Here is a 25,217-nt window from a genome sequence, read left to right on the forward strand (position 1 = left end):
TTGACTGCAAAGTCGAGACTTACCAACTTTCATTGAATTTATATAAAGAAAGCCTCTTTAAATTGGTTTGCCTATTATTATTATTTTTTAATTTAATGTCATAGTTCCTAAATGGTGGCGGTTTTTCTTGTTAAAAATTTCAGTTGTAATTTTCCGTTGGCTCTGCATTTCTTTGAAATGGACATAATTGAATTCTGAAAATAGCCTCTAACTGAATATATTACTGCTTAAAAGAAAACATATAAGCAGGCAACACAAACAGACCCTGAGGCTAGCCTTCCAGGCCTGCTTCTGGGGTCTAAAAAATCTAATAACCACATGAAAAGTGCAGGATTCCTATGCTTAAAACTTGTCTACATTCGGCTGTGGGGGAGCATCATCAATTATGTCCAATTCTTCTTAATTAGCTTTGGAAATGAGGCCCTTGGGCTTACAGCAGGTTATTGTAGTTGCTATAAAGCAAGTGCTCAAATTCCTCTGAGGAATGTTTCCCATTAGAAAAGAGTAAGATGAAATATAAACACTTAAAATTTCTGAAGGATGGTCTCAATCTAGGGGCTGGGCCCTGACATTTGTCTGCAAAGTCTGAAGAGGGTAATTAAGAATAAAACAACTTCTTTCATGGTTCTCACCATGTGGAATCTAAGCTGTAGGTTTTTGTCTATGGCACATGTATGTGTTTTCTTTAAATACAAACCTTCTCGTGGTATTTTTTGCACACAACATGTTTGCCTTTGCTTTCTCCCACTCTTCACAGCTTTGGTACGAGGTGGATCTGCCATGAAACTTCCCATCTTTACCCATTTTCTCAACTTTGAAGTTTCCTGTTAGCTTAAAGGGATCTCAACTCTGCTCCTTTTTTCCTGCCACCTGGCAGCTGATAGCAGAGTAGTCAGTGGTTTGTACCCCTCCGAATTGTGTGGTTAGACAGATACACATGCATGGATGACATGAAGCCCAAACATTCACCCTTGGCTGGCTTAAGAAAGTGCCTCCAGGGTCAGAAAGATAGTATAGCAGTTAGGGCCCTTGTCTCGCACACAGTCAACCCCAGACTCATCCCTGGCATCCCACGTGATCCCTGTGCCTTGCCAGGAGTGACCCCTAAGCACAGAGCCAGAAGTTAGCCCTGAGCACCTCCAGGGGTGGCCAAAAGGAAAAAAAGAAAATGCCTCTAAGGTGATTTCTGCACTAATCTCTCTGAAACCTAAGAAGATGCAATTTCCCTGAGTGAAAAGGAAAACGACTAAAGATAGTCGAAACTCAACACATGGTATTAAGTAGGGGAGAATGATCAAATGATCGATCACCCATCAAGCTTAGCCCTCTGGGTATATTGTTGTCAATGTCACCTGAAAGCATTAGCAAGATACTTAATGTATGTATGGAAGTGCTGCTTGAAGAACTTCTGGGAACACCAGGAGACTGAAACTGTTTCTGATCCTCTGACCTCTGTTCCCATGTCCTCAGCCTATGGGAGCCTATGGGAGCCTATGGGAGCCCGGAAAGCACCCATCTTACTCACCATTGTATGTCCCAAATAAAAGATCGAATCAAATAACATCTTTGATTCAACCCAGAATTCATCAAAAGGGAAAGGAGCAATTTACAGCAGGTAGGACACTTGCCTGCACACAGCCAACCTGAGTTCACTTCGGTCACCGCATAAGTTCCCTGAGCCTTGGTTGTGAGTGGGTGTATAAGGAAGTGAAAATCTAAATCAGGTTTTTCACTCCTTGGCATCACAAACCTTGTCTAACATACAGGATTTAACCCCCACAAGGAGGTAGGAGAGGCAAACCCATTGCCTCATGATACCTCAGTATTTTTGCTGCATTCCTCCTGTGAAAATTCTTCAGCTGTTTATGCCCAAGGTCCCTTGTATAATAGATGAAAGCTTAGTCACACCACCCCCAGTGACAGCTCAGCCAACCGGAGGAGACCTGTGACACGGACAGTCTCCCCAGCCCTCAACCATTTATGAATTAGGAATTCAGCTTCTTTCATTTCAAGCCCAAGATCCTTTCCTCACATCTTGAGTCGTGTTGATCAAGAAAAATGACATGAATCCTAAAAGTCACTGTACATTACACACCACCTAGAAACTGAGTTTGTCAGTCACAGCTTTGTAAATGGGATCCTGTTTTAAAGGCACCGACAGGAGCATACTAGTTAAAAAGAAGCTTGGGTACATTTTAAATAGGTGAATTGTATAGTGCATGAATTATAGCTCTGTAAAGTTTTTTTTTTTTTTTACAGCAGCTTGGGGTAGATGGTTTGGCCAAATGCGGGCATTGTGCATTACACTGATTCCAGTAACCATCCTTCTCCCTCCCCCAATTCATTTTTGCTTAAAGTAACATTGTGGTACCCTGCCTTGCTGTTAGTGAGAGAGTGCAGGGCTGTGTGTCAGATACAATGGCAGGCACTGTTGGGGAATTCAAAAGCCGTCGAAAGCCCCCGTCTCTGCCTTCCACAGAAACGAGACGATATTCTAACCTATAAGAGAGAAGTCTGGACCTATATGCATTTCTCTTGAGTGATTTCTAATGTTTTGTTTGAGAAGCGTGTATGTTTGTGTTTTATGACCTAGTGTGTTATTTATAGAAGCAGCTCGAGTTCCAGTCTAGCTGCTACAGTTTATCCCGTCTTCTTTTATTCCTAGTTACTGCAACAAGGAAGTTTTCAATAAGGAAAATCTTTTCAACAGCCTGAACTATGATGTTGCCGCCAAGAAGAGAAAGAAGGATATACTGAATAGCAAAACCAAAACTCACTGTAAGCCTTTAGTCTAGAGTTTAAGAAAGCTGTCTGAATAGCCTTAGGATGGCTTGTTTGGGGACTCAAACAAGCTTGGTGGGGGAGGGTGGGGGGTGGAGGTCAGGTGCTGTGACGATCACACCTCACCTGTTAGACATCTGCTTTAATGTTTACTCGATCATTAGCAGAGGCCACTCGGCTCTGCTCTCAGAAATCTGCAGTGCATTTTCTGAGCAAGATCCATCCGTTCTAAAAGTTCTGTTTATAAGACAATCGCTGCTAGTTGGGGTTTGCCCCCTTAGTTTTTCATGTTCAGTTGACAGTTAACTGGGTCCTTGTACACAACATAATCCACTGAGTTCTGGTATGTGCTTTTTTTTATTTTGAACTAGAATTTTAGACTTTGGAAATAAATTTTTTTCTCCCTCTTTCCTTGTATAAATTCCATTAACATTTCTAGAGGCTGTCTGGATGTGTTAACAAAGCATAAAGTTCTATTAATAAGTAGGAATTACAGATCTTTCATTTAATCCATCTGTACTACATGGTTTCCTCATACTATCTGTTTTATTTCTACTCTTTATAGCCTTATGAGTCGTAGACTTGGCTCGGAAACAAACTTGTACTTGGGTATTTATTGTTTTGAGGGGAGAGTATGTGTGTGGGGGGGTGGTTACCTCGAAGCTCAGGCCTACTCAGTCTGTCAGTGATGTGGGTGCTTCAGACAAAGACAGACATGAACTCCAGTATTATAGAAATTATGAACTTGCATCCTCTTAGATTGTCAGTAAAGTTTCTGTAATTGTTGTCAAAGCTTTTCATACCTTGAAGTAAAACGGAAAAGAAAGTTTAAATCTTGGACACAATACAGATATTAAAGTCGTATTTTTGTCTCTATAGATTTTCATCAAGAAAAATGGATCTATGTCCACAAAGGAAGCACTAAAGAGGTGAGCATCCATCCGATCAAATGTATGTCTAGCCTTAGGGCTTGGCCTACATAGTAATTTTGGGGGTAGTGAAGTATGGACAGAAATATGACACCAAGTAAGACTCTCGGGTATGGTTGGTGGAAGCTAGAAAATCACTAGGCAGGCTCCCCAATCATTCAGTGAGATATAATGTATATAAAATTCCTTTATAAAGATTAATATGCCTATATCAAATGTAGAGTCAAAAGCCTTGGCCCCTCCCTCACGACTGTGCCTCAGTTTTTTGTTCTGCAAGCTCTTTAGCCTGCAACACAGATATGTTTGGACCCAGGAATAATTAAACATAGAAATCATTAAGCATACAAGTTTTTATTTATGTATTTTTAATTTAATGTAGGAGTACTGCTATTTATCTAGCCATTAAGCTGATTGAATTGGGCATGAACTCCACATTACCTTTTTAAAAATGTTTTTAATTGAATATCCGTGAGCTAGACTATTACAAAGCTGTTCATAATTGGATTTCAGTCCTGCAATGATCCAGCACCCATCCCTCCACCAGTGTACATTTCCCACCATCCGTGTTCCCGGTTTCCTCACTACCATCCCCCAACACCCCATCCCCCATTCCAGCCTCCCTCTATGGGAGGCACTTTCCTTCTTGCTCTCTCTCTCCTTTTCTTTTTCGTCATTGTGGTTTGTGATACAAGTGCTAAGAGGTCATCATGTTTGTTCAGGGCATTGGGTATTTTTATCGGGTCAGTAGGCTGGAGTAGCTTTTCAGTTGAGCGCCAGCTTTGGGGTGTGGATGCGACTGCCAAGGCTTCTGGAGTACAGGGATGTGGGGGGGAGGTAGAGCCCATCCCAGCCCCGAGAAAGCCTGGAGATTTCAATCACAAAACCTGCATACCTGAATTTTCAGCAGATTATGTCTTGGTGAGGTCCATCCTGAGACGATGGAGTCAGGCCGGGGGAATGGCGGCAATTTTGGATTGTGGAAGCAAGCGGCTGCCAAGGGCTCTGTGTGGGTGAGCACCAGGCCAATCCGCTCTCCCTCTGATGTATCCTGAGTTTATGCACGGGTCCAAGATTAACTGTGGCTTTTGATCTTTTTTGAGTTTTATTTATGAGTCTCTGAAGCAAGGCCCATAGTAGAACTTACAGGATGGCACTGGAGTTGGTTCATGGGGGTGACTGCTAGTGCTTCCAGGAGTATTGATTGGGAAGTGGGGGGAGGTAGCCCATCCTAACTCCGAGAAGCCTGGAGATTTCAGTCACAAAACCTGCATACCCGAATCTCAGTAGATTATATCTTTGTGAGGTCCATCCTGAGACAGTGGAGTCGGGCTGGGGGTATGTGGCAATTTTGGTTTATGGAAGCAAGCGGCTGCCAGTGGCCCGGCCCGGCCCCCTCCAATTTACCCCATTTTGTTCAGCCAAGCATATAAGTTTTTAAAGCCTTCCTGGTATGAGGCAGGAACAAAACAACAACTAAACTTGTGTGGCACTTTAGGGAAAAGTTATATTTTATCTTTACAGAGGCCATTTTTAGATAAGTAGGATGCAAGGCAAGTTTGGTGGGATGAGAGTGTTATTATTCTCAAGGACTTTGGAGAACATCTAGTTCCCTCTGTAATTTGAGACCAGGAGAAGATCAGTGATACACTAAAACCACCCAGCTGCCTCTAAGTCATGGCTCTCTGCTCTTTCGTCCTTACATATTCAGAAGCAAAAGGGCAAAACTTCTTTTGATTCTCTTGAACCCTGAGAACTCTGCTTCTGTGGGGCTAGAGAGATAGTACAGCAGTTAGGGCACTTGCCTTGCCCATGACCAACCCTGGTTTTATCACCAGCGCCCCACGTGGTCTCCCAATTCTTGCCAAAATGATCCCTGAGCACAAAGACAGGAGTAAGCCCTGAACATACTTGGGCGTGGCCAATATAGAAGAAATAAATGCTTCTCATCCCAGGAATTTGTTAGTGTCCAGCTGTCTCCACCTCAGTCATCAAATATCCAGCGTCCAGCCCACCCTTTCTATACAACTAGCTAAGACTTTCCCATTCTCATGCGCTCAGAGGACCAGGGGCACAAATGGGACAAGTCACAAAGAGGGATGTTTGACACCGACCCTGACTTGGGTAGCTGCCCCTCTCCTGCATCACGCGGCTTCCCAGAGAGACCTTTTATAGCCTAGAGAAGAGGCAAGAGGCCATAGGATGCTAAAGATGAGCCTCAAGCTTGCTGGGTCATTAGATCCAGGTTGATGGTTCTGGAGAATGACTTGGGGAGCACAGAAGTCACCTCTGCATCCTCTCTTTTTGCCTCCAGCGTCATGGGTATTGCACTTTGGGGGAGGCTTTCAACCGACTGGACTTCTCAACTGCCATTCTGGACTCCAGGCGGTTTAACTACGTCGTCCGGGTAAGTCTCTGGAGCCCAAAGGCTTAACCAAACTCTGTCACGTTGAAATGTTTGTTCACCTTGTCTAGAAATCATTTAGCCCAGAAAAAAAATAATAATAACCTCTTAGAACCCTAAGAATTTTTAGAAAAACAAAATGAATCCCCGCACGTCCTTTCCCCACTTCCTAATAGAAGTTGGTAAGGAAATATCCCGGAGACTTGCCTGGACAGAGAGGGCCGGCAGGACTGGGAAAACCGGGAATTCTCACCAGGCCTGTCCAGGGTGGGATTCTCTTTCATGGCCTTATTCTTCTTTCTGCCCCCTAAGCTCCCTTTGGGTTTGGGGCAGTGACTCGAGCTAAGAGCAGCTGATTGGGTGCAGGCCTCGGCAGTAGGAAGAGGTTGGCCCCGCCATGGGATTGGCTGGTTTGGTTGTGATTTTCCCTCTCCAAGGGTTTTGGCACTTCTCAGAGCCATGTCGTGGAGCTGGAGGGTTGCAAAGTCTCAGCCAGAGCGATAATGTTCAAGCCCCCTGAGGCCTGGAAGGCTCAGCTGTCACTCTGGGCAGAAGGAGGCAATTGGCCTGCTGAGGCTTCCTGGAAGGTTAGAAGCACTAAGCTGAGCTGTGAGCACAGAAACAGATCAGTTCCCTCTCCCGCTGTGCCTTCTTCAAGTCCCAAAGGTGCCCCTTGGCAGGGGAGTCCCCACAGGCAAGGGCCAGGCCCACGAAGAGTTGAGCCCCATGGCTAAGAACACGAGGGTTTCCACAATCTTGGTATTAAAGAAAGATACCCAGATCTGATGTCTTGATCACCAGCTAGTTAGAAAAATGCTCAGGTTTTCCTCTGCTTCTTCTCCCTGCTTATTTTCCCTTTTGAAAGGAAACAAAGCAGGGGCCAGGTCCACAGTTCAACAGGCAGGGCGTTTGCCTTGCGTGCTGCCAACCTGGGTTCAGTCCCTGGCACACCATATGATCCTCTGAGCCCCTCCAGGAGTGAGCCCTGAGTACAGAGCCAGGAGTAATCCCAAAGCTCCAAGGATGTGGCTCCTCCACCCCCCACAAAAAAAAAAAAAGGAAAAGAAAGAAAATAAAACAAAAGAACAAGAATGGGGCTGGGGGCGGGAAGGGGAGAAACACAACTAAATGTCTTATGCAATTCGCTGTACAATCGCCTTTCATCTTTTTAATAAGCTGAAGAAATAGAAAAATCTTTACTCTATGTTAAACACAGCAAGGTCAGTTACACGATGAATTTGGGGTCTGAAACCTGAGGAGTTCACAGTTGAAGCTGCCACAAGTTTTCTGTGAAGAAATGATTGCTAAGAAAGTGGCCTGAGAGCAGTTGCAGGCTCCACCCTCAGGTGGCATGGCCTCTCTGACTTGATGGCCCTCTCTGGAAGGACTGAGACGAACGTCGGCTCACAGAATGGGAAATAGACTCAGTGGCATATTCATTTGAGGAAATACTCTGCAAACCAGACCCTGTCATGCAAAGTCAGCCACTAATTATTATGATGACCTGGTTACCAAGATGGTAAATCTCTTTAAAATATTTTTCCATTGGGCCAAAGATAAAGAGAGAGCTCAGAGGGCTACATGTTCTTTGCTCTGGGGGACCCAGGTTTAGTCCCCAGCATCCTGTGTTGCTCTGGGAACCACCAGGCATCACCCCCAGCACAAGGCCAGGAGCATCCACCAAGCACCACGACGAGTATGGCAACCCCAAAAAGCCAAATAAATTGGGGGATTTTGAACTCGTGTCTGAGAGTGTCTAATTATCAAATCTCTCAGGCACAGTTTTCCTTAAATAATCTCAGAGGAACTGCTGAGTGCTTTCAAAGTTTTTAACGTTCTGAAATAATGAAAATATTGCTATTTTAGGAAGAACAATCTTTTTTTCCCCTTCACTGTTAGAGTGCTCTGTAATTTGAGAAATAATATGTTATTTTTATACGGGACTTAAAACATTTTAATGATAGGCACCATGTTTTGAGGTTTTTCTTCTAAAGCACTCAGTGCCCTTCTCGTATATTCTTATCCTCAAACCAACTTTGCAGAGTAGTTTATTCTGGTATGTTTGCCACTTTCCTACTTAGACCTCGTATGGCTTGGGGGGTTGGGGTGGTGAGTGGTCCTTCCAAACACTGTGCAGGGGACCTGCGGACCTCTCCCTGTGATCTCAGCCGTCTGGGGACAGCAGTGCTGGGGGCCATCAGGACCACCCCACTTGGGGACTTTCTCTTACGCGCGCGCGCACACACACACACACACACACACACACACAAACCTGCAGGGTTTCAGGAAAGAGACAAGTGGCAGCAGGCTCAAAAGCTTACCATTTTTATTACCATGTATGAATGTTTTGTGAATTTTCTTGTTATAAAATATTTTTAATGTAGAACCAATGATGTGACGTAAGTGGTAGAGCCTTGTATGTATAAGGCCCCGGGTTCGATCTCTTAACACCTCAAGGTGCACATGCATGTGTGTGGGAGCACACACACACAGAGCACACCACTGCAACACAACAACGTTTTTAATATAGCATTCATTAAAGTGGGTCTTTCATACATTATTTTAATAGGCTTTAGCCTATCACTCATTGTTTCTATCCCTCTCCCTTCATACCCATCCTAATTTCTGGAAGACAGTTTGAACTGTGAGTTTGAAAGAGGATTGTAAAGCTGTAGAAGCAGTGACCTCATTTGTTCTACGGGCAGGAAGATACTGCGGTAGTTAGGGTGCATGCCTAGCATATACCTGGTTTTACCTTCGGCATCACATGGTTCCCCTGACATTGCCTGATAACAGCCCTGGAGACCCCAAGCACTGCTGGGGTCATCGGCTCCAGAGAGTTCCAGCAACTCCAGTCCTTGGGTCCTAGCACTGAACCCCAACCAGGTTGTCCAGGAACACTTGAGAATGGCCCCCAGGTTCCCTGAGCACCACTTGGGAACTCCTTCCCCCACCTCCAAAAAATTTTTGTTTTATATCATACCTCAAGACCAGTGGATTTCACATTGTTGGAAATTTCATTTGGAAACTCGAGAGGATTCCAATGCTGGGCGGACTAATGGTGAGGTAACTTGGTAACCCTGAGCCCGCACTGACTCTCCCACGAGGGCAGAGAGACCTGCAGGTACAGTGGGTTCGTCACCAGCAAACCCAGAGTGCGTTTACACAGCTCCTCGCTAAAGTGGTTCTCAGCCCTGGCTGTTAGTGCTCACCTGGGAAACATCTTTGCCTACGAAAACCCGCCTGGAGGGGCTGAAGGGATAGTACACTGGGTTAAGGCCCTTGCTTCCCGTCCTAGTAACACTGATTGGAATCCTGCCTAGGGTCTCCCAAGTACTGCCACCGTTCCCTCTGATCACCTAGTCAGAAGTAGCCTCAGACCATCACTGGGTGTGACCAACCCAACCCTCCCCCCACAGAAATTTGTAGCTGCTTCTCATTGAATTCCTTAAAAGTGCTAAGTCACTACTCAGAAGTATCTCACAGTTGATCCTAGCATGTTTTAAAATTTAGGGACCAACCCGGAAACTCCTTGAAAGTTATGTTATGTTTTCCATACATTTGAGCAGTGCTAGGGGTGGAAACAAGGGGCCAGACTCAGGACCTCACCATGCTAGGCATGATCTCTAACCCATGACATGTCTCCCCATTCAACATTGGACTTCTGGGAGTCTGGAATCCAACAGAAACTGATGATGGAAAAAGAAAAACGCCACTCACAATCCGTCCACTGAACATTCAGTTATTCTTAGTCATAGTTGCCTCTGAAACTCACTTGATTTCTCTAAGTTTACACTGTAGGCTAAATCTAGGATAACCAAGGATAACATATCTTGGGGTAAGTCTAGGATAATCATACATACATGGAAGGATCTTTGTAAGAATACAAAATGTAGTGGGAAAACAGAGGTAATGGTGTGATGATACTATATCAATTTTTTAAATGATTTATAACTTGCTTTGCAAAATGAAAGACCTAAGCATCTGCCGGCCTCTTTCCTGGGCATCTGTCAGTTTGTAGACTAGATACAGCTGGGCAGAGACGGGGCTGACTTGCAGTAAGACTTCTCAAGTGCTTTCAACTGGTTGTAAAGTCTTCAAGTCCTTTGTGTTCTCCAGTGAGGCAGAGTAACTGGAAAACATCAACATTTACCCGCATGACTAGCCCATTCCCTGGTGAGTCACTTGAGAAAATTGAATTATTATGAGAAGATGGAATTAAGATAAACCCAATACCAGAGAAAAATTAAAATATGGCTTCAATGGCCACAGAACCAACAGTTCTTAAGACAGCTATTGCTGGAGCCAGAATGATAGACAGGAGATAAGGCACATGCCTTGCACGTGGCTGCTTCAGCCGCCCTGGTTCTATCCCCAGCACCTCATGTGGTCCCTTGAGCACTGCCAGAGCATAGAACCAGAAAGAGTCTCTGAGTACTGGGTGTGACCCAAACCATTGCCCCGGACCTCCTCCCCCAAAATATTTTTTTTGTTTTTTTGGGTTTTTTTTTTTTTTTTTTGCTTTTTGGGTCACACCCAGCAATGCTCAGGGGTTGCTCCTGGCTCTGCATTCTGGAATTACTCCTGACAGTGCTCGGGGACCATATGGGATGCCGGGGATTGAACCCAGGTCGACCACATGCAAGGTAAACGCCCTACCCGCTGTATTATCACTCAGGCCCCCCGCCTCCAAAATAAAAGAAACGGTTGTTGCTGAGCAGAGTGCAAAGTAGAACATGAACATGAGCTCAAGCTAGCTTTACTCCAAAAACTGTATTATTTCCACCAAGCCCTGCCATCAGCTAGTGAGAGAAACATAGATAAAGTGGCCAGGAGCCTGTCTTGGCTGAGGCTCTACCGTAGCACTTGGCAAACTCCTGTCCCTCCAACCAGTACAGCTTATAACTTTTGTTTGCTATAAAAGCTATAAATGATATGTGCATTTTTTTTTAATGATGGGGGAGAAACGTTTTGTGACACACAAAAATAATGTGAAACTCAAGTTTTTAAGTGTAGTCTAAGAAAAGTTTTATTGGAGGGCCTGGGATATAGCTCAGTGGTAGATCACACGCTGTGCATGTTTGAGGCCCTGGGTCCCCCCCCCCCCCCCAGACCAAAGAGAGAAAAGAAAAAGTTCTCTTGGAACACAGCTACCTTGGTGTCATTCCTTGGTGTCTGAGCAACAGAGTCAGTTGAACAACTCAGTAAAGTGGAGTCGAATAACAAAGGCCGTGTGGCCCGCGTGCCTCAGGTATTTATAATCTAACCCTTCACAGAAAAGCAATCGTGCTAGCCCTGCCCTACAGTCTAATTAGTAACTCGGAAAATATGCATTAAAGGAAGTTACTTGATCCAATGGCATGAAGCAGTTTTTGAAAAGTACAGGCAGGCCGTGGGGTTTGCAAGGGTGTGCCAGAAGCACAAGATGTCTGAGAAAGACCTCCGAGAGAAGGTGGGAGTGGAACTGAGTTTGAGGGCTAGAACTCGGGGAGACGCCACGGGAAACAGGCAGGTTTCAGATCTGTTCCAGGAAGGAAATTGGTTGGTCTGCAGGAAGGTAGCATCAGGCTTTGACATTGGTGGTGGAAAATGTGCACTGGTGGAGAGATGGGCGTTTGATCCTTGTATGACTGAAACTCAAACACGAACGTTTTGTCACTGTAGCTCACGGTGATTCAATGAAAAAAGTTCTTTTAAAAATAGAAGACGGGCTCAGATAAGGGTGTTTAAGTTGCACATGACCTTGGACAGGCCCACTTCCACATCTGTGAACAGGGAGCAAGTCAGAGCATCTGTCTCAGCACCGCCGAGATAAGGCATTAAATGAGATAAAGGGTCAACAGGGCATGAGTCATATGCGGGAAAAGGTCATAAATGTTAGTTATTCCATTTAGGGTCTTTTGGTGGGGGGCTGGGTTTGAGCACCTGGTGATGTTCAGGGGTTACTCCTGACTCTGCATTCAGGAATCACTCCTGGTGGTACCCCAGGGACCATATGGGATGCCACAGATTGAACCCAGGTCCACTTAGCTGCTGTACCACCTCTCTAGTCCTCCTTTTATTTTTCTTAGGTTCTTTTTTTTTTTATAATAGTAAGTTTAATTTTAGGTGCTGTGGTTTACAGTATTGTTAATGATAGGGTTTCGGGCATAATACATTCCAACACACACCCTTCACCAGACTGTCCCCCTCCCTCCACCACTGTCTGAGTGACTCCCTTCCCCTTCCTCCGCTTCTCACCTCCACAGTAGCTTCCTACTGAGACCAACTTCCAGTCCCTGTTGCCTTTGGGCATTTATTACCCTAACTATCTCACAGTCAGAAGTGGAGCAAGGAGAGCCTCTTCAGCAAATGGTGCTAGGAAAACTGGTAGGTCAAGTGCAAAAATGAAAAGACTTCAGAACTTCCCTAACACCATGCACAGAAGTCCAGTGAACATGGATTCAAGACCTCGATATCAGACCTAAATCCATACGTTGTAATGAGGAAAACATAGGTGGAACCCCGCATGTAGAATTTGGTAAGAAGAAGTAGCTGGTAAGAGGGGGAAATGGAGGAACCAAGCCCCTGATAAGCCCAGTGCTTTAAAAGGTCATGACTTCCTGCTGGCCCCCTAGTCAGGAAGGACTTTTGATCTTCCCAGATGCCACCAACTATCAAATTATAAATTTCCTACTTTGTTGACTGATGACATCTCTGGGGCCAGTGTAGAGGTAATACATAAATTAAATCACTTGCTTTATAAGCAGTTCAGCCTACCTCAATCTCTGCATATGGTCCCCTGAGCTCTGCCATGAGTGATCCCCATGCACAGAACCAGAAGTAAGCCCTGAGCATTGTTAAGGTGGCCCCTGCCCTACCCCTAACAAAAAGATGGTAAGGCATTCACCTTACATGCAGCCAACCCTGGTTCCACCCCCAGCCCCACATATGGTCTCCTGAGTACCACCAAGGGTCACTCCTAAACCTGGTATAGGTCCTGAGCCCCAGTGGGTATGGCCCCAAAACAAATAAATAAATGAAGTGGGCAGATGTTAACTCATTCTGAAACACAGAAGCAGAGGTCAAAGGAACTGTTGCCATAAGGTCACCTCATGGGGGCAGGGCGGGGAGGGCAAGGTAGGATGTAAACCTGATTCTCTGGACTCTTGATCCAGTGCTCTTCCCCTCTGCAACTTTGCCTGGGCACAGTGCAAATCGAATCTGTCTCCTTTTCATTACTACCGAGCTGCTGTACACACATGCAACTTTGTAAGCACAGGAGAAAGCTTTTATGTCAAGATCTTTGATCTGGTCACTCCCAGCTCTCTCTAGGAGCTGGAAATGTGGCCAAGAACATGTTAGCTGGAAAATCGATCTTCAGACCAGGAAGGTTCTGGGGAACCTGGGGTACTGGTTTCCTGCCTGGAATGAACTGACTCAGATGTACTTGCAGATCAGGAAAGACAAACAAGCATGCAGCCTCCTTCTCTGCCCCGAGGCAGGCAAGAAGCACATCACCACCCAAACCCATGCACATTCTTGGTTTCGTTTGAGTTTTTCTGCATTACCACCCCAAGTCCACTTGAACGTTTCCAGCAAGTTACTGCATTCCTACCACCCCTAAAAGTTCTATTCCAGAAACATGTTTTAGTTTAAGTTGACTGGCGGTTTGGCAAACACAAGGCTGAAATAGGGCAATGTGACTCAAATGTAAACCCAAATGCCTTCAATTTAGGGCATGCTGTTGCCAAGCCCCTGGTGGCTAATGATGTGCATGAGCAACCCGGCCCTTTACCAGGTCCCACTGACAGTGTCCTTGGATGAATTGGGCACTGCACATGCTTAGTGGCCTTTATCTGTTGGAGGGAGGTCTGAAAACTGACAGATCTCGTCCCCTGGGGACCAAGATGCCGGGGTGGCAAGAAAGGAGGCCATCCCACAGCAGCCAAATCAGAAGAGCAGAGCTGGGCGCCCACACTGAGGCTGAGGTGGAGAAGTGGTGGTAGCTGTGAGACCAGGAATTCCAAGAGAATTTTCTCCTGAGAACTCCATGGCTCCCTGTTGAGTCTTCAGTGGAGACCAGCCCTGTGCCCTCAAGGCCCCCTGGTCTTCAGATTATGTTCAGGGGCCAGAGCGGATAGTGCAGGGTTAAGGCACTTGGCCTTGCACACAGCAGACCCTGGCTCAACCTCGGACACCACATTTGGTCCCTCATCTTCTTCCAGGAGTGATCCCTGAGCACATCCAGGTCTGGCCCCCAAACCAAAAAACATATATTAGAAATAAATTATTCAGGGGCCAGAGTGATATACAGCCAGCAGAGGGTTTGCCTTGCACACAAACAACCCAGGTTTGATCCCCGATATCCCGTATTGTCTCCTGAGCACCACATGGCATGGTTCTTAAGTGCAGAGACAGAAGTAACGCCCAAACATTTCCAGGTGTGGCCCTACAAAAAAAAATTTTTTTTAATTAAAAAAAAGTAAAGTGTTCAGACCAGCAGATCCTACAGTGTCTGGGTACCTACAAAAGCAAGCATGACCTCAGAACTGGAGGGCATGTTTGAGTATAGAATCTCTGAAGATGTGAGGATCCTAAAATCACAACTGTAGAATTAATGGGGTACTGGCAGAAGTAGGGGGCCCACCCAGAAATAGGGCCAAAGCAATGGGCAGGAGAGCTAAGAGATCAGAATGGTGTTTCGACCATGAACACAACAGTAAAAAGTAAATTAAGCTTATGCTCTCAACTCAGGTATATTCACAAATTCATTTGTAGACCATGCACTTTCAAAGGGTGCTAAAATTATTATCCACCCAGTTACATTGTTGTGATAATTAAATTGAGTTTGTACATGTAAAATATTAGTGCAGTATCCAGTGTTCTGTAAGAATTCAGTGGTTATAGTAGTTTGTTACCATTGTCACTTTTGGGTCCTTAAGGAATCACACTAAGATATGCACAAAAACAGAAAATAAGTATGAGCTATAAGAGTTGGATCTTTTCACCTGATTTTCTTTTCGAAGCCACTCAGACCCCTGGTGAAAAGTAAACCACTTTGTACACCTTTACTGGAGAATTTAAAATAAGCATATTCTGAATCCCACCAAAGGACCCCAAATAACTTATACTAAAATTCCACCAAGAGACTAAGTTGGTGCTTATTATACCCAGGAATGTGCTAAATTGGACAAATGATCTTAGTTTGAAGTGCCAGATCAAAAGGCTTTTTTTGCCCCATCCAAAGAGATCATTTCTCAAGAGCAATGGCTGCTGCACTCCACATTGTTCTCCTTTGGGGTAAGACAAATGTTTATTTTAAGTATCTCTGAGCCAGGATCCAAAGAACCCATGACTGCAGTAAAGGAGGGGCTCTCCACCGGCCAGGAATGAGCAGCATCCATCCCGCTACTCAGTGATGGCTGTGGGTCGCGGAGGATGAGTGCTGCGGAAAGGCCAGACCAGAGTCCTAGCATTGTCTTCACACCTGGAGAATCTCGCACAACCTGACTCGAATTTGTGAGGAGCTTCTGGGCTTTCCTTGGGGTCAGGGTGCCACTGTTGAAGTTTGGTTTGGTCCTACCTAGAAGAGTGCAGGAAAAACCAGTGGAGACAAGGGGCTGGAGAGATAATACAGCAGGTAGGGCACTTGTCTTGCATGCATCCAACTCAGGTTCCATCTCTGGCACCACATATGATCCCTTGAGCTCACCAAGAGTGATTCCTGAGTGCAGAGCCAGGAGCAAGCCCTGAGCACTGCCGGGCGGGACCCCAAAACCAACCAATAAATAAATAGATAAAGCACTGGAGATAGCTTTATGGAAGAGGCAAACCCAGGATTTCTCTCCCTTGAGGAGTGGCTGAGTAGAGAGTCACATAGAAGACTCTTGGGGACAGAAAGAAGAGAAATGAAGAGAGGGAGCGTCAGTGGGATGGGACCCAGCGCCTGGTGGCACCCCACTGTATGGGAGTGGCTCATCGGGAGTGCCTCTGTGAAGGGGGGTCCAGTGGACACATGGATGTGGGTGCTGACCACCAGTGGCCCACACTTGCATGTGACTTAATTAACACAAATCGTGGCCCCTGTGTCAACATGTTGAACCAGCTTCTTGAATCAAACCTAGCTGCTTGGCCTGAAGCAGCAGGGAAAAAGAGCACTGTCATAAATTCCGAAAGATCCCAGCCGGTGGGAGGCAGAGAGGCCAGTGTCTCTGCATGGGGAGCACGATCAATTTGTGTAAACTTGGCCCTCCTTCTTAGGATTTTAACGCCCTTGGTCAGAGAGATGTTCCACTCGCAGATAATATTTACCCACTCTTTGACATGCTTGAGGATTATTAATGTAGCTAAAATTTTTCCTCTTCCAACCTGTCAGTGTTCAAGCTCAAAGTCAGGAGAAAATTTTCCAGGTTTCTAATCTGTGTTATCCATTGAATAAATAAGGGTCTTGGAAGTACACGGCAGTTGAAGCAGGCAACAGTACTGCCAAGGCTTTATTGCAAACAATATAATCTTCATCTGAGCATCCCAGCGTGGGTATTGAGCATGTGACAAAAGGCAGGGGCTCCTAGAAGCTTCTGGAAGCCTCTTTTCTAATTTTGCTAATCATGTGCCATGCTTTTCAGTCAGATGTACTTTAAGCCTTAGACCCCCAACTGCCACAGGAGATGGGAGAGATTAGGGGGAAAGTATGTTAACAGTATTTGGTGCAAGATGGAGCCTACTCGGGCGAAACACAGGATTGGCTCTGCTGTGGTTTTGTCTCAAGTTAGCAGAAAGTAGCTGCTGCCGCTTATTGATGTTTCTGAAGCCCCAGTCATCTCGTTTTTGTCTCAGTTGCTTGTCCTCCTGGAAAGTGTTTGCACCATGTGTAATTTATTCCTGGGACATCAGCTAGAACCAGACCCCATGTGAAAAGAGCAGTTTCTCTCATAATACCCTCTTGTTCAGTCATTTCTGTGGCAATATGGTGGGGGAAAAGAAACCCATGTCATCATTGAACAGAATGATGAGCTCCCAGGGCCGCTTTCCTTTTTCATTGATTCACTTAAAGTTTTTTTCAAGAGCTACCACCCAAGCTAAATGAAGACTTACTGTACCAGCTCACAAGACTTGTTGTACCAGTTCATAAGCATATTCTGAATCCCATCAGAGGACCTACCACTGACCTTTGCACTATGTCATTTGACCATCGTGATTGTCTTTATCTACAGCATGAGGGTCACTATCATCCCGTTGCTCATCGATTTGTTCGAGCGGACACCAGTAACGTCTCTCATTGTGAGACTTATTGTTACTGTTTTTGGCATATCCAATATGCCACGGGTAGCTTGCCAGGCTCTGCCGTGCGGGCAGGATATTCTCAGTAGCTTGCCGGGCTCTCCAAGAGGGGCAAAGGAATCGAACATGGGTCGGACGCTTGAAAGGCAAATGCCCTACTGCTGTGCTCTTGCTCCAGCCCACAGCATGAAGGTATTGGAGTAAGTTATTTCCTAGGTCCCCTCTAACTGTCACACACTTAAAAGTGGAACTTGAGGATCTACTTTGTGCTGGGGGTGGGGGGAGGAGGGAGGCATGTAGAGCACAGAGGTTTATGTCCTAATTAGACCGTCAAAGAAATCAATAAGACCATTTCAGGTATGTATACATGGAACAGTGGAGAATGGTGAATCTGTAGTAAGGTAAGGAAGGTGATTGGAAGGTTTCCTACTGCATGCTTGGGGAGTTTGGCAGAGCTCTGAGAAGGCAGCCTCTGGACTGGGACCTGAGAGAGGAGGAGGCAGAGCCGAGCATGCACAGCTGTAGAAAGACTGAATGGTAGGAATGATATGAACCTGTTCAGGGCATCACAATCGTCCCTGTGGCCAGAGGAGCAATGAGTGGAGCAGGGCTGAGCAAAAGGCAGCAAGCAAAAGAGCAAAAAACAGAACAGGGAGGACCTTGTCACATAAGGAGTTTGAGTTTTGTTTTTCTTGCAAGTGAAGGTTATTTGAAGGACTTAACAAATTCTGGTGGGGGGGAGCTGGAGTGATAGCACCGAGGGTAGGGCATTTGCCTTGCACGCGGCCAACCCGGGTTCAATTTCCAGCATCCCATATGGTCCCCTGAGCACCGCCAGGAGGAATTCCTGAGTGCATAAGCTAGGTAAAACCCCTGTGCATTGCCAGTTGTGGGCCCCCCCTAAAAAAGAAAGAAATTCTGGTGGAGCTAGAGCAATAGCACAGCAGGTAGGGCCTTTGTCTTGCACGAAGCCCACCTGAGTTCAAGTCCCAGCACCCCATATGGTTCCCCAAGCACTGCCAGGAGTAATTCCTGAGGGCAGAGCCAAGAGTAACCCCTGTGCATTGCCCGGTATGACCCAAAAACCAAAAAAAAAAAGAAAGAAAGAAACCCTGGAGCTGAAGTGATAGTACATCTGGTAGGGTGAGTGCCTTACAACCAACTATCTCAGGTATGTTTAATTCTTACTATCTCTCAGCCCTATGCGCTGCTGTAATTTTAAAAGCATGAAGGTACAGTGAACTGAAGGGAAGGGACAGTAAGAAACCAACTTTTATCCGTATTGCAAGCCATAAATGCCCAAAAGTAGAGATTATGGGGAAATTGTCTGACATAGAGTCAGGGGGCAGGTGCGTTGGTGATGGAAAATGTGCACTGGTGGAGGGATGGGTGTTTGATCATTGTATGACTGAAGCTCAAACATGAAAGCTTTGTAACTGTGTCTCATGGTAATTCAATAAAAAAAGAAAAAGAAAAATACAATCATCAGCACATGAAGAGAAAATTATTAATACATTAAAAAAAAGAGCTTCCAATGTGACACCATTGGGAAGGACGAGTAAAGAGAGGCTGCTAAGATCTCAGGGCTACACGAATGTAGATGTTACTGGGCCCACTCAGAGCAAATCTTCTATCGACAGGATGACAGTGATACAGTGATACATTAAAACACACATTGTAACTTTATATATAGTACTTTGAAGGGCACCTGCTCACTGCATTAACAATAATAAAATATTTCTATTCCGTGCAAAAAAAATTTTTTTTTCTGCAGTTCAAGGGAGATAAGAGGGAGATCTCTCTTCCATCATTCATCTGCCACATCCCATTTCAAACAGTGGCGAATTACTGCTCCGAGATTTGCTCAGCGATATTGCTTGCAGCTAGAGAGTTCTCTATCCAGTGTGTCCAAAACTAGCATGAGCCACAGCCAATGGGCAGGATGTGGTTCCAGCAGGCGTTGACCACCATCCCTTCCTCCCCTCCCATCATCCAGAACCCTTCCTGGGAGTGCACAGCGAGTCACTGCAGAGCCAGCCAGGCCCCCAGACTGCCCACACAGTAATGATAGCGTGGAATTCCGCAGGCGCATAGAGCCCTCCCCCCTGCCCCCCAAAACACAGCCACAAATTACTGGCACCTGGGCTAAAATTTGCCCAGCAGAAAACAAACAGCCATTTCCAAACGAGACATTTCCCTCTGCTTCCCGCCCCCTCCTCTTTTCTCTTGTGGCTAGGGGCAAAAAATTTAATTGGCTCACATATCTTGCCGAAGAAATTGCTAGAGACAATCCTATTCCCTTCATCACACAGCATTTCCAGCACGGGGATAAAGTTAATCAATTCTGTCCTAGTTACTAGTTCCAGACGTGGCTCCCTGCAGATTCTGGCTGGTAGAGTTATGTGTGCTCCGGGCTTCACTGGTTTTCCTAAAGCTGTTGTCTTATCCTAAGTATGCTCCTGGCACTTTCTGAGTGGTATGTCTTCCTATTAATGTTAAACACTGACTAGCTATCCCATCATAATACTGATCTCAAATTTCCAGGCTCTTTCTGAGAACATAACAGTACATCTGAGTTTTACTACTTTCAGAGTCAGGTTTGCCTTAGATGCAAATTTGACTGGCCCTTACCAAACTGAAGTCCTTATTATATGAATACATTTTCTGCGTTAGACATTCCTCCAGGCGAGCTCTGACTTCACCTACCGCTGCAGATAGGTGAGTTACTTAACTCCTCCCAGCGATGATCTCCTCTCTTGTCAAACCCATTTTGTTGGGTTGGCTTGAAGATTAAACAAGATCTCACATGTAAAATGTATTTTACAGAGTTCTTGACATGTAGCAAATAGCAAGTTAAGACTTCATGAGAAAGCCAGGTAGTATAGAACAGAAAGATAGTACAGGGGTTAAAACACTTGGCTTGCATGCAGCCTACCTGGGTTCGATCCCCAGAACCACATATGGTCCTCCAGCACCACTGGGAGTGATCGCTGAGTTCGGAGCCAGGAGTAGCCTCCGAACATGGCCAGTTGTGACCCAAAAACAAAAGCAAGCAAACCAAAAGGTTTGAGACCAGCAACTATGTAAGTCATGAAGTGTACAAACATCACATTAACTTAGAGCAGCAGGCTATTAAATGTATTCCAAACAAAATTAAAATGACAACGGAATATTAAATTTTGAAAGAACTGTCATTTGGGTTAACAATACATAAAATTGAAATACAAGGATTCTCAAGGCCTTCAAAGCCGTTATTCTTTGCCCTCCTGATTCACTGCCCCCTCCCTGGCAGTAATTTCACCTCTATATTCTCTGTGTTATGAGAGAAAAATTTGTTATAATTAATCATGGAGTATATTCTTTGTATCAACAATTATGAGTGCTTTATGAATGTACCTAATCTTCATAGCAACTCCAAAATAGGTATTTTCATGATACTTCTAAGATGAGGCAACTGAGTCAGGCAGTTTGTCTCTGGAGCTCCCAATTCTCAAACTCTGTGACACATAGAGGCATATGACGTGTATATTTCAGTTGGCAAACTGTGGCCCTGGGTCACATTTGGGCCCCCTCCTATTTTTGTAAATAAAGTTTTATTGTAATACAAAAAAAAACCTTTTTCTTTTTACAAAAAAATCCACAAGGAGTTGTTAACAGGGTGGTACATACAGCTAACAGAACCTCAGTTATACACTCTCTGACTCTTTTCAGGGCTTAGAGGGAGCAGGGTGTCACACCCAACTGTGCCCAGGGCTTGCTCCTAGCTCTGCACTCCGGGGTAACTCCTAGAAGTGTTTGAGGAGCCATATGAGGTGCTGGGGATCGAACTTGGATTGGACGCCTGCAAGACAAATGCCCTGTCCACTCAGCCCTTTAGCAGAAAATTATTGCTAGCCATGGAGATCAGCTTGAAATCTCACTAATGATTAGGATTTGAAAGGGGAAAATGCCCTTTCAAAATGTTGGATACTAGCTGTAGCTTGTTCCACATTTTCCTCATTTAATGTTCACAGACCTGTGAGGTAGAAAGTCTGATTTCCACTTTAGAAATGGAAAGGCTGAAGTTGTGCGAGGGGAAGGACTTATGGCAAGTGCACGGTAAGCTCCGTGAGCCTGTGGGGATTGTGTGTCTTCATCGTCCCAGCCCTGTCCCCAGGACAGAGTGGGGCCTCAGAAACCACCTGCTGAACAGATGACAGTGGGAAAGGTCACCCGGCTGGAGGATCCCAGTCTCCTCTCCCGGGGTCCTTTCTCCTGACCCACAGCTGCCTGGCTGTGAAAAGAGGGACTTTCTCTTGAGATCAGATAGAGCTGTGGGCGGGTCACCTGTCATCTGGTATCAGTGAGACCTGTTTACTGCTGGCTGCTCCAAATCCTTAGTCAGGCTCCATCTCCATCCCACCACGGGTCTTGTTTTCCTTCAGGTGCCTAGTCGTCACCTTGAGTGCTTTTCCTTCTGCCCTTGGAGCATCTGGGGGGCACATTTAACCTAGGCTGGGGGCTGATGAGTCAGTGCAGCCAGGCGGCCCTTCAAGCACCACTGCAGCCTGCGACTCAGCTTGTGTTTTCTCTCACCGGGCTTCAGGAGGCTCATGTGAGGCTCCGGGTATTAATAGCCTCTTGGCTTGGCCTTCTGAGCCCTGTTGTTGGTCAGGGAGATAAATGAAAGGTTCAGCTAGTCCTTTCGTGCCATTTTTCACTCCTCGCTTGTCACGTGTTGCCGGTGACAGAGCTGAACTAGCCTGAAGGTGTCCAGTGTGGTCACGGGGCTGGGGTGCTGCAGGCGTGAGGAGCCCCCCATCGCTGACCTTCGCCAGCCTGCCTTTCCTGGCCCCGCTGTGCCCTGTCAGAGAGGCTCACCTCTGCCTGACTGGAAAAGGTCTGAGGGTGGTTTTACTTGTGTTTGGCTTGAACTTGAAGCAAAATTGTGTTCATTCGGAAAATTAAAAGTCTGGACAGAGTCTGATGGGTTCCGAGGGCACCCTGGGGAGCAGAGTTGGTTTTTATTTTTTGTTGTTTTTAGTTTTTGGGGTTTTTTTTTTTTTAGTTTTTTGGGGTTTGTTTTTTTAGTTTTTTGGTTTTTTAGTGAATCACTGTGAGGTACAGTTACAGACTTACAAACTTTCGTGCTTGCATTTCAGTCATAAACGGGGCTTGCTCCTCAAGCCCACTGTCTCACTCGCTGTTTCTGCCTCCGTCGCTTGCTCACTTGTTCTTTCGAGTGCATGTTCTCTTGAACCCCCATTCATTTCCTCCACTTCACCCCTCACCCCCATATTTGTAAGTAAGTTGTGTTCAATAAAAACTGTGTTGCTTCACACACACACACACACACACACACACACACACAAATAGTTTAAATAGATAAACAGATGCCTTGGAAGCAGAGGTTCTTTGGATTGCTGGGATCTTTGATCCAGTCTTCAGATTGTCACTTTGTCGCTTCTCTCAGCTTTGATACCTGTGCTGTGTCACCCTCCGTGATGGCTGTACTCTCGTGACTCTGGCCTGGGCCTAGGCAGGACAGGAAACTTATGTGGAAGGGATTCAAATGTTAGCATAAAGGATGGGGCTGGGGCCTGTGTTCTCTAGATCCACCTTTCTGCTCCAAGATGATGTGGTTCTACCTTGGGAGCTACTGTGTTCCATTGAGATTGCTGTTTTTCCATGGGCCCTGTTTATTGGCTGATTCTGAGACAGCATCTGATGAGTGCTCAGGCTTCTTATGGACTGAGTCTCCTCTGCCTCAGCTTGTTCATCTATTAAGTGGATTGGCTCTGTGAGCTCTCTAAAACCCACTTCCTATTGGAAATTTCACATTTTGGGGCCGGAGAGGTAACGTGGGGCTAAGGCCCCTGACTTGACCACAGCCAGCCCTGTTTCAGCACCACATACGGTCCCCCAAGCACTACTCAAAGTGACCCCTAAGCACAGAGCCAGGAGTAAGCCCTGAGCACCACCAGATATGACCCAAACCCCTCCCTCTCCCAAAAAAATAATAAAAGTTTTCATATTCAACTATAGAATCTCTGGCCTCTTTTAATCTTACCACATTTGTTAAGAATTTGGCTATTGAACAAAGACTGGGCTAAAGATGCGCCCAACTTAAACTATTAGCTTTTGTTTCTGGCCAGCATGGGGGCTGGTCGGAATGGGGCATATTTCTTCAACCCACACACCCACTCTGTTTTCCACCTGAGGTGTGCCACATTCACCTAGGGCCTTTTTTTTTAAGCTCTATTTTTTTAATTGAATTACCATAAGATACACAGTTGTAAAGCTATTCATGGCCAGATTTCAGTCATACAATATTCCAACATCTATCCCTCCACCAGTGCACATTTCCCACCACCAATGTCCGAAGTTTCCATCCCCCCTCCCCACCAACCTGCCTGTATGGCGGGCTCTCTCTCTCTCTCTCTCTCTCTCTCTCTCTCTCTCTCTCACACACACACACACACACACACACCCTCCCTCCGTCCTTCCCTCCGTCCTTCCCTCCCTCCTTTTACACCTAAGGGCTTTCTGCACATTTCCTCTTTTAAGGATCTTGGTGCCCCTTAGAACATACAGATGAAGAAACTGGGGTGGGGGACAAGAATCTTTAGAACTTTCCCCTCATCCCAGAGGTAATAAGTTTTCAAATTAAGGCTGGAACCCAGATGAATCTTGGCCTCTACACAGAAATATGTATCTGGGCTGCGCATCCTTGAGTCTCTTCTCTCTCTCTCTCTCTCTCTCTCTCTCTCTCTCTCTCTCTCTCTCTCTCTCTCTCTCTCTCTCTCTCTCTCTCTCAAGTGCCTCAGAAGATCCTACTTTGTCAACATTTTTCTTGAGTGCCGCCTAAGCAGCAGGTGGCTGTCTGGGACTTGCCTCTCCCTCAGAAAGTGTCCGTCCTTGCTGACCATGAGCTTTCAGGTGCCTGGCAGGGAGGGCATTGCCCCTCGGAGGAGCTTGCCCGCTGGGAACTCACACCTTTGCAGGCAGAGGAGGTTTTGTTCCAAGCGTGCCCGCTTCGTCTGCTAAAGTAGGGCAAGGAAAATGAATTCACCTGAGCAGGAGCCAAACCCTTTTCTATCCCAGGGGGTCCAGGGGTGGGGTGGAGGGAGGGCAGGAAGGAATTCTGTATTCAGACCTGCTTTTTGGCTTGGGATGAGGCCCTCTTTGTCTTGCTCGGGTCACACCTCCTTTCTCTTGCCTGGTGGTCCTGCCAGCCATTTCTCTCCCCCTGTCAGTCTGTATCTCTGTCTCATGTGACTCAAAAGTAAAGATTAGAAGAGGAAAATAATCTCTGTAGCCTACGCCTGGCAACTTCTATTTTTGTCCACAGCTGTTGGAACTGATAGCCAAGTCACAGCTCACGTCCCTGAGTGGCATCGCCCAAAAGAACTTCATGAACATTTTGGAAAAAGTGGTACTGAAAGGTGAGTTCTCTCCTACTCTCTCCACTTTTCTGGAGGCCCCGGGATGGCCAGGAACACAGACACGTTGTTAGTTTTAAGGGAACAGGAGTAGATGGGGTTGCCTGGCAGGAAGGAGGACCCCAGGGTCAGAATGGAGGGTGAGGCCATCAGCCTCCCCACCTTTGACTGGGATCATCCATTTGCCCTACTGCCACCCTCCAGGATGCTACATGGAGACTCAGGCCCCAGCCTTGTCTGCCAGGCCTGCCTCTGTCCCAGGTTTCTAGAAAATGGAACTGTCTTGAGGAATAATCGAGTCATAGACTAATGGAGCTAGAACAGAGGGTCGCTGATGCAATAGACGGGTCAATGTGAGGCTCTGAGAGTGAGCAAAGGATTAACCAGATAGAATTCAGATCCCAGCTCCTGGTCCCCAGGAGC

At 46.0% G+C, this 25,217-nt stretch overlaps 1 protein-coding gene across 1 annotated transcript in view; it reads left to right on the forward strand.

Moving 5' to 3' along the window:
* The window catches only part of FBXO32 (F-box protein 32), a 46,415-nt gene that overhangs the window by 3,618 nt on the left and 17,580 nt on the right, over window positions 1-25,217 (forward strand). Inside the window, exons 2-5 of the mRNA XM_055125749.1 lie at window positions 2,666-2,778; window positions 3,661-3,710; window positions 6,022-6,114; window positions 24,704-24,797. Coding sequence (XP_054981724.1) covers window positions 2,666-2,778; window positions 3,661-3,710; window positions 6,022-6,114; window positions 24,704-24,797 — 350 coding nt within the window. The remainder of the gene's footprint in view (window positions 1-2,665; window positions 2,779-3,660; window positions 3,711-6,021; window positions 6,115-24,703; window positions 24,798-25,217) is intronic.

This window comes from Sorex araneus, chromosome 2 (assembly GCF_027595985.1).
Source record: "Sorex araneus isolate mSorAra2 chromosome 2, mSorAra2.pri, whole genome shotgun sequence".
NCBI classification, from domain to species: domain Eukaryota; kingdom Metazoa; phylum Chordata; class Mammalia; order Eulipotyphla; family Soricidae; genus Sorex; species Sorex araneus.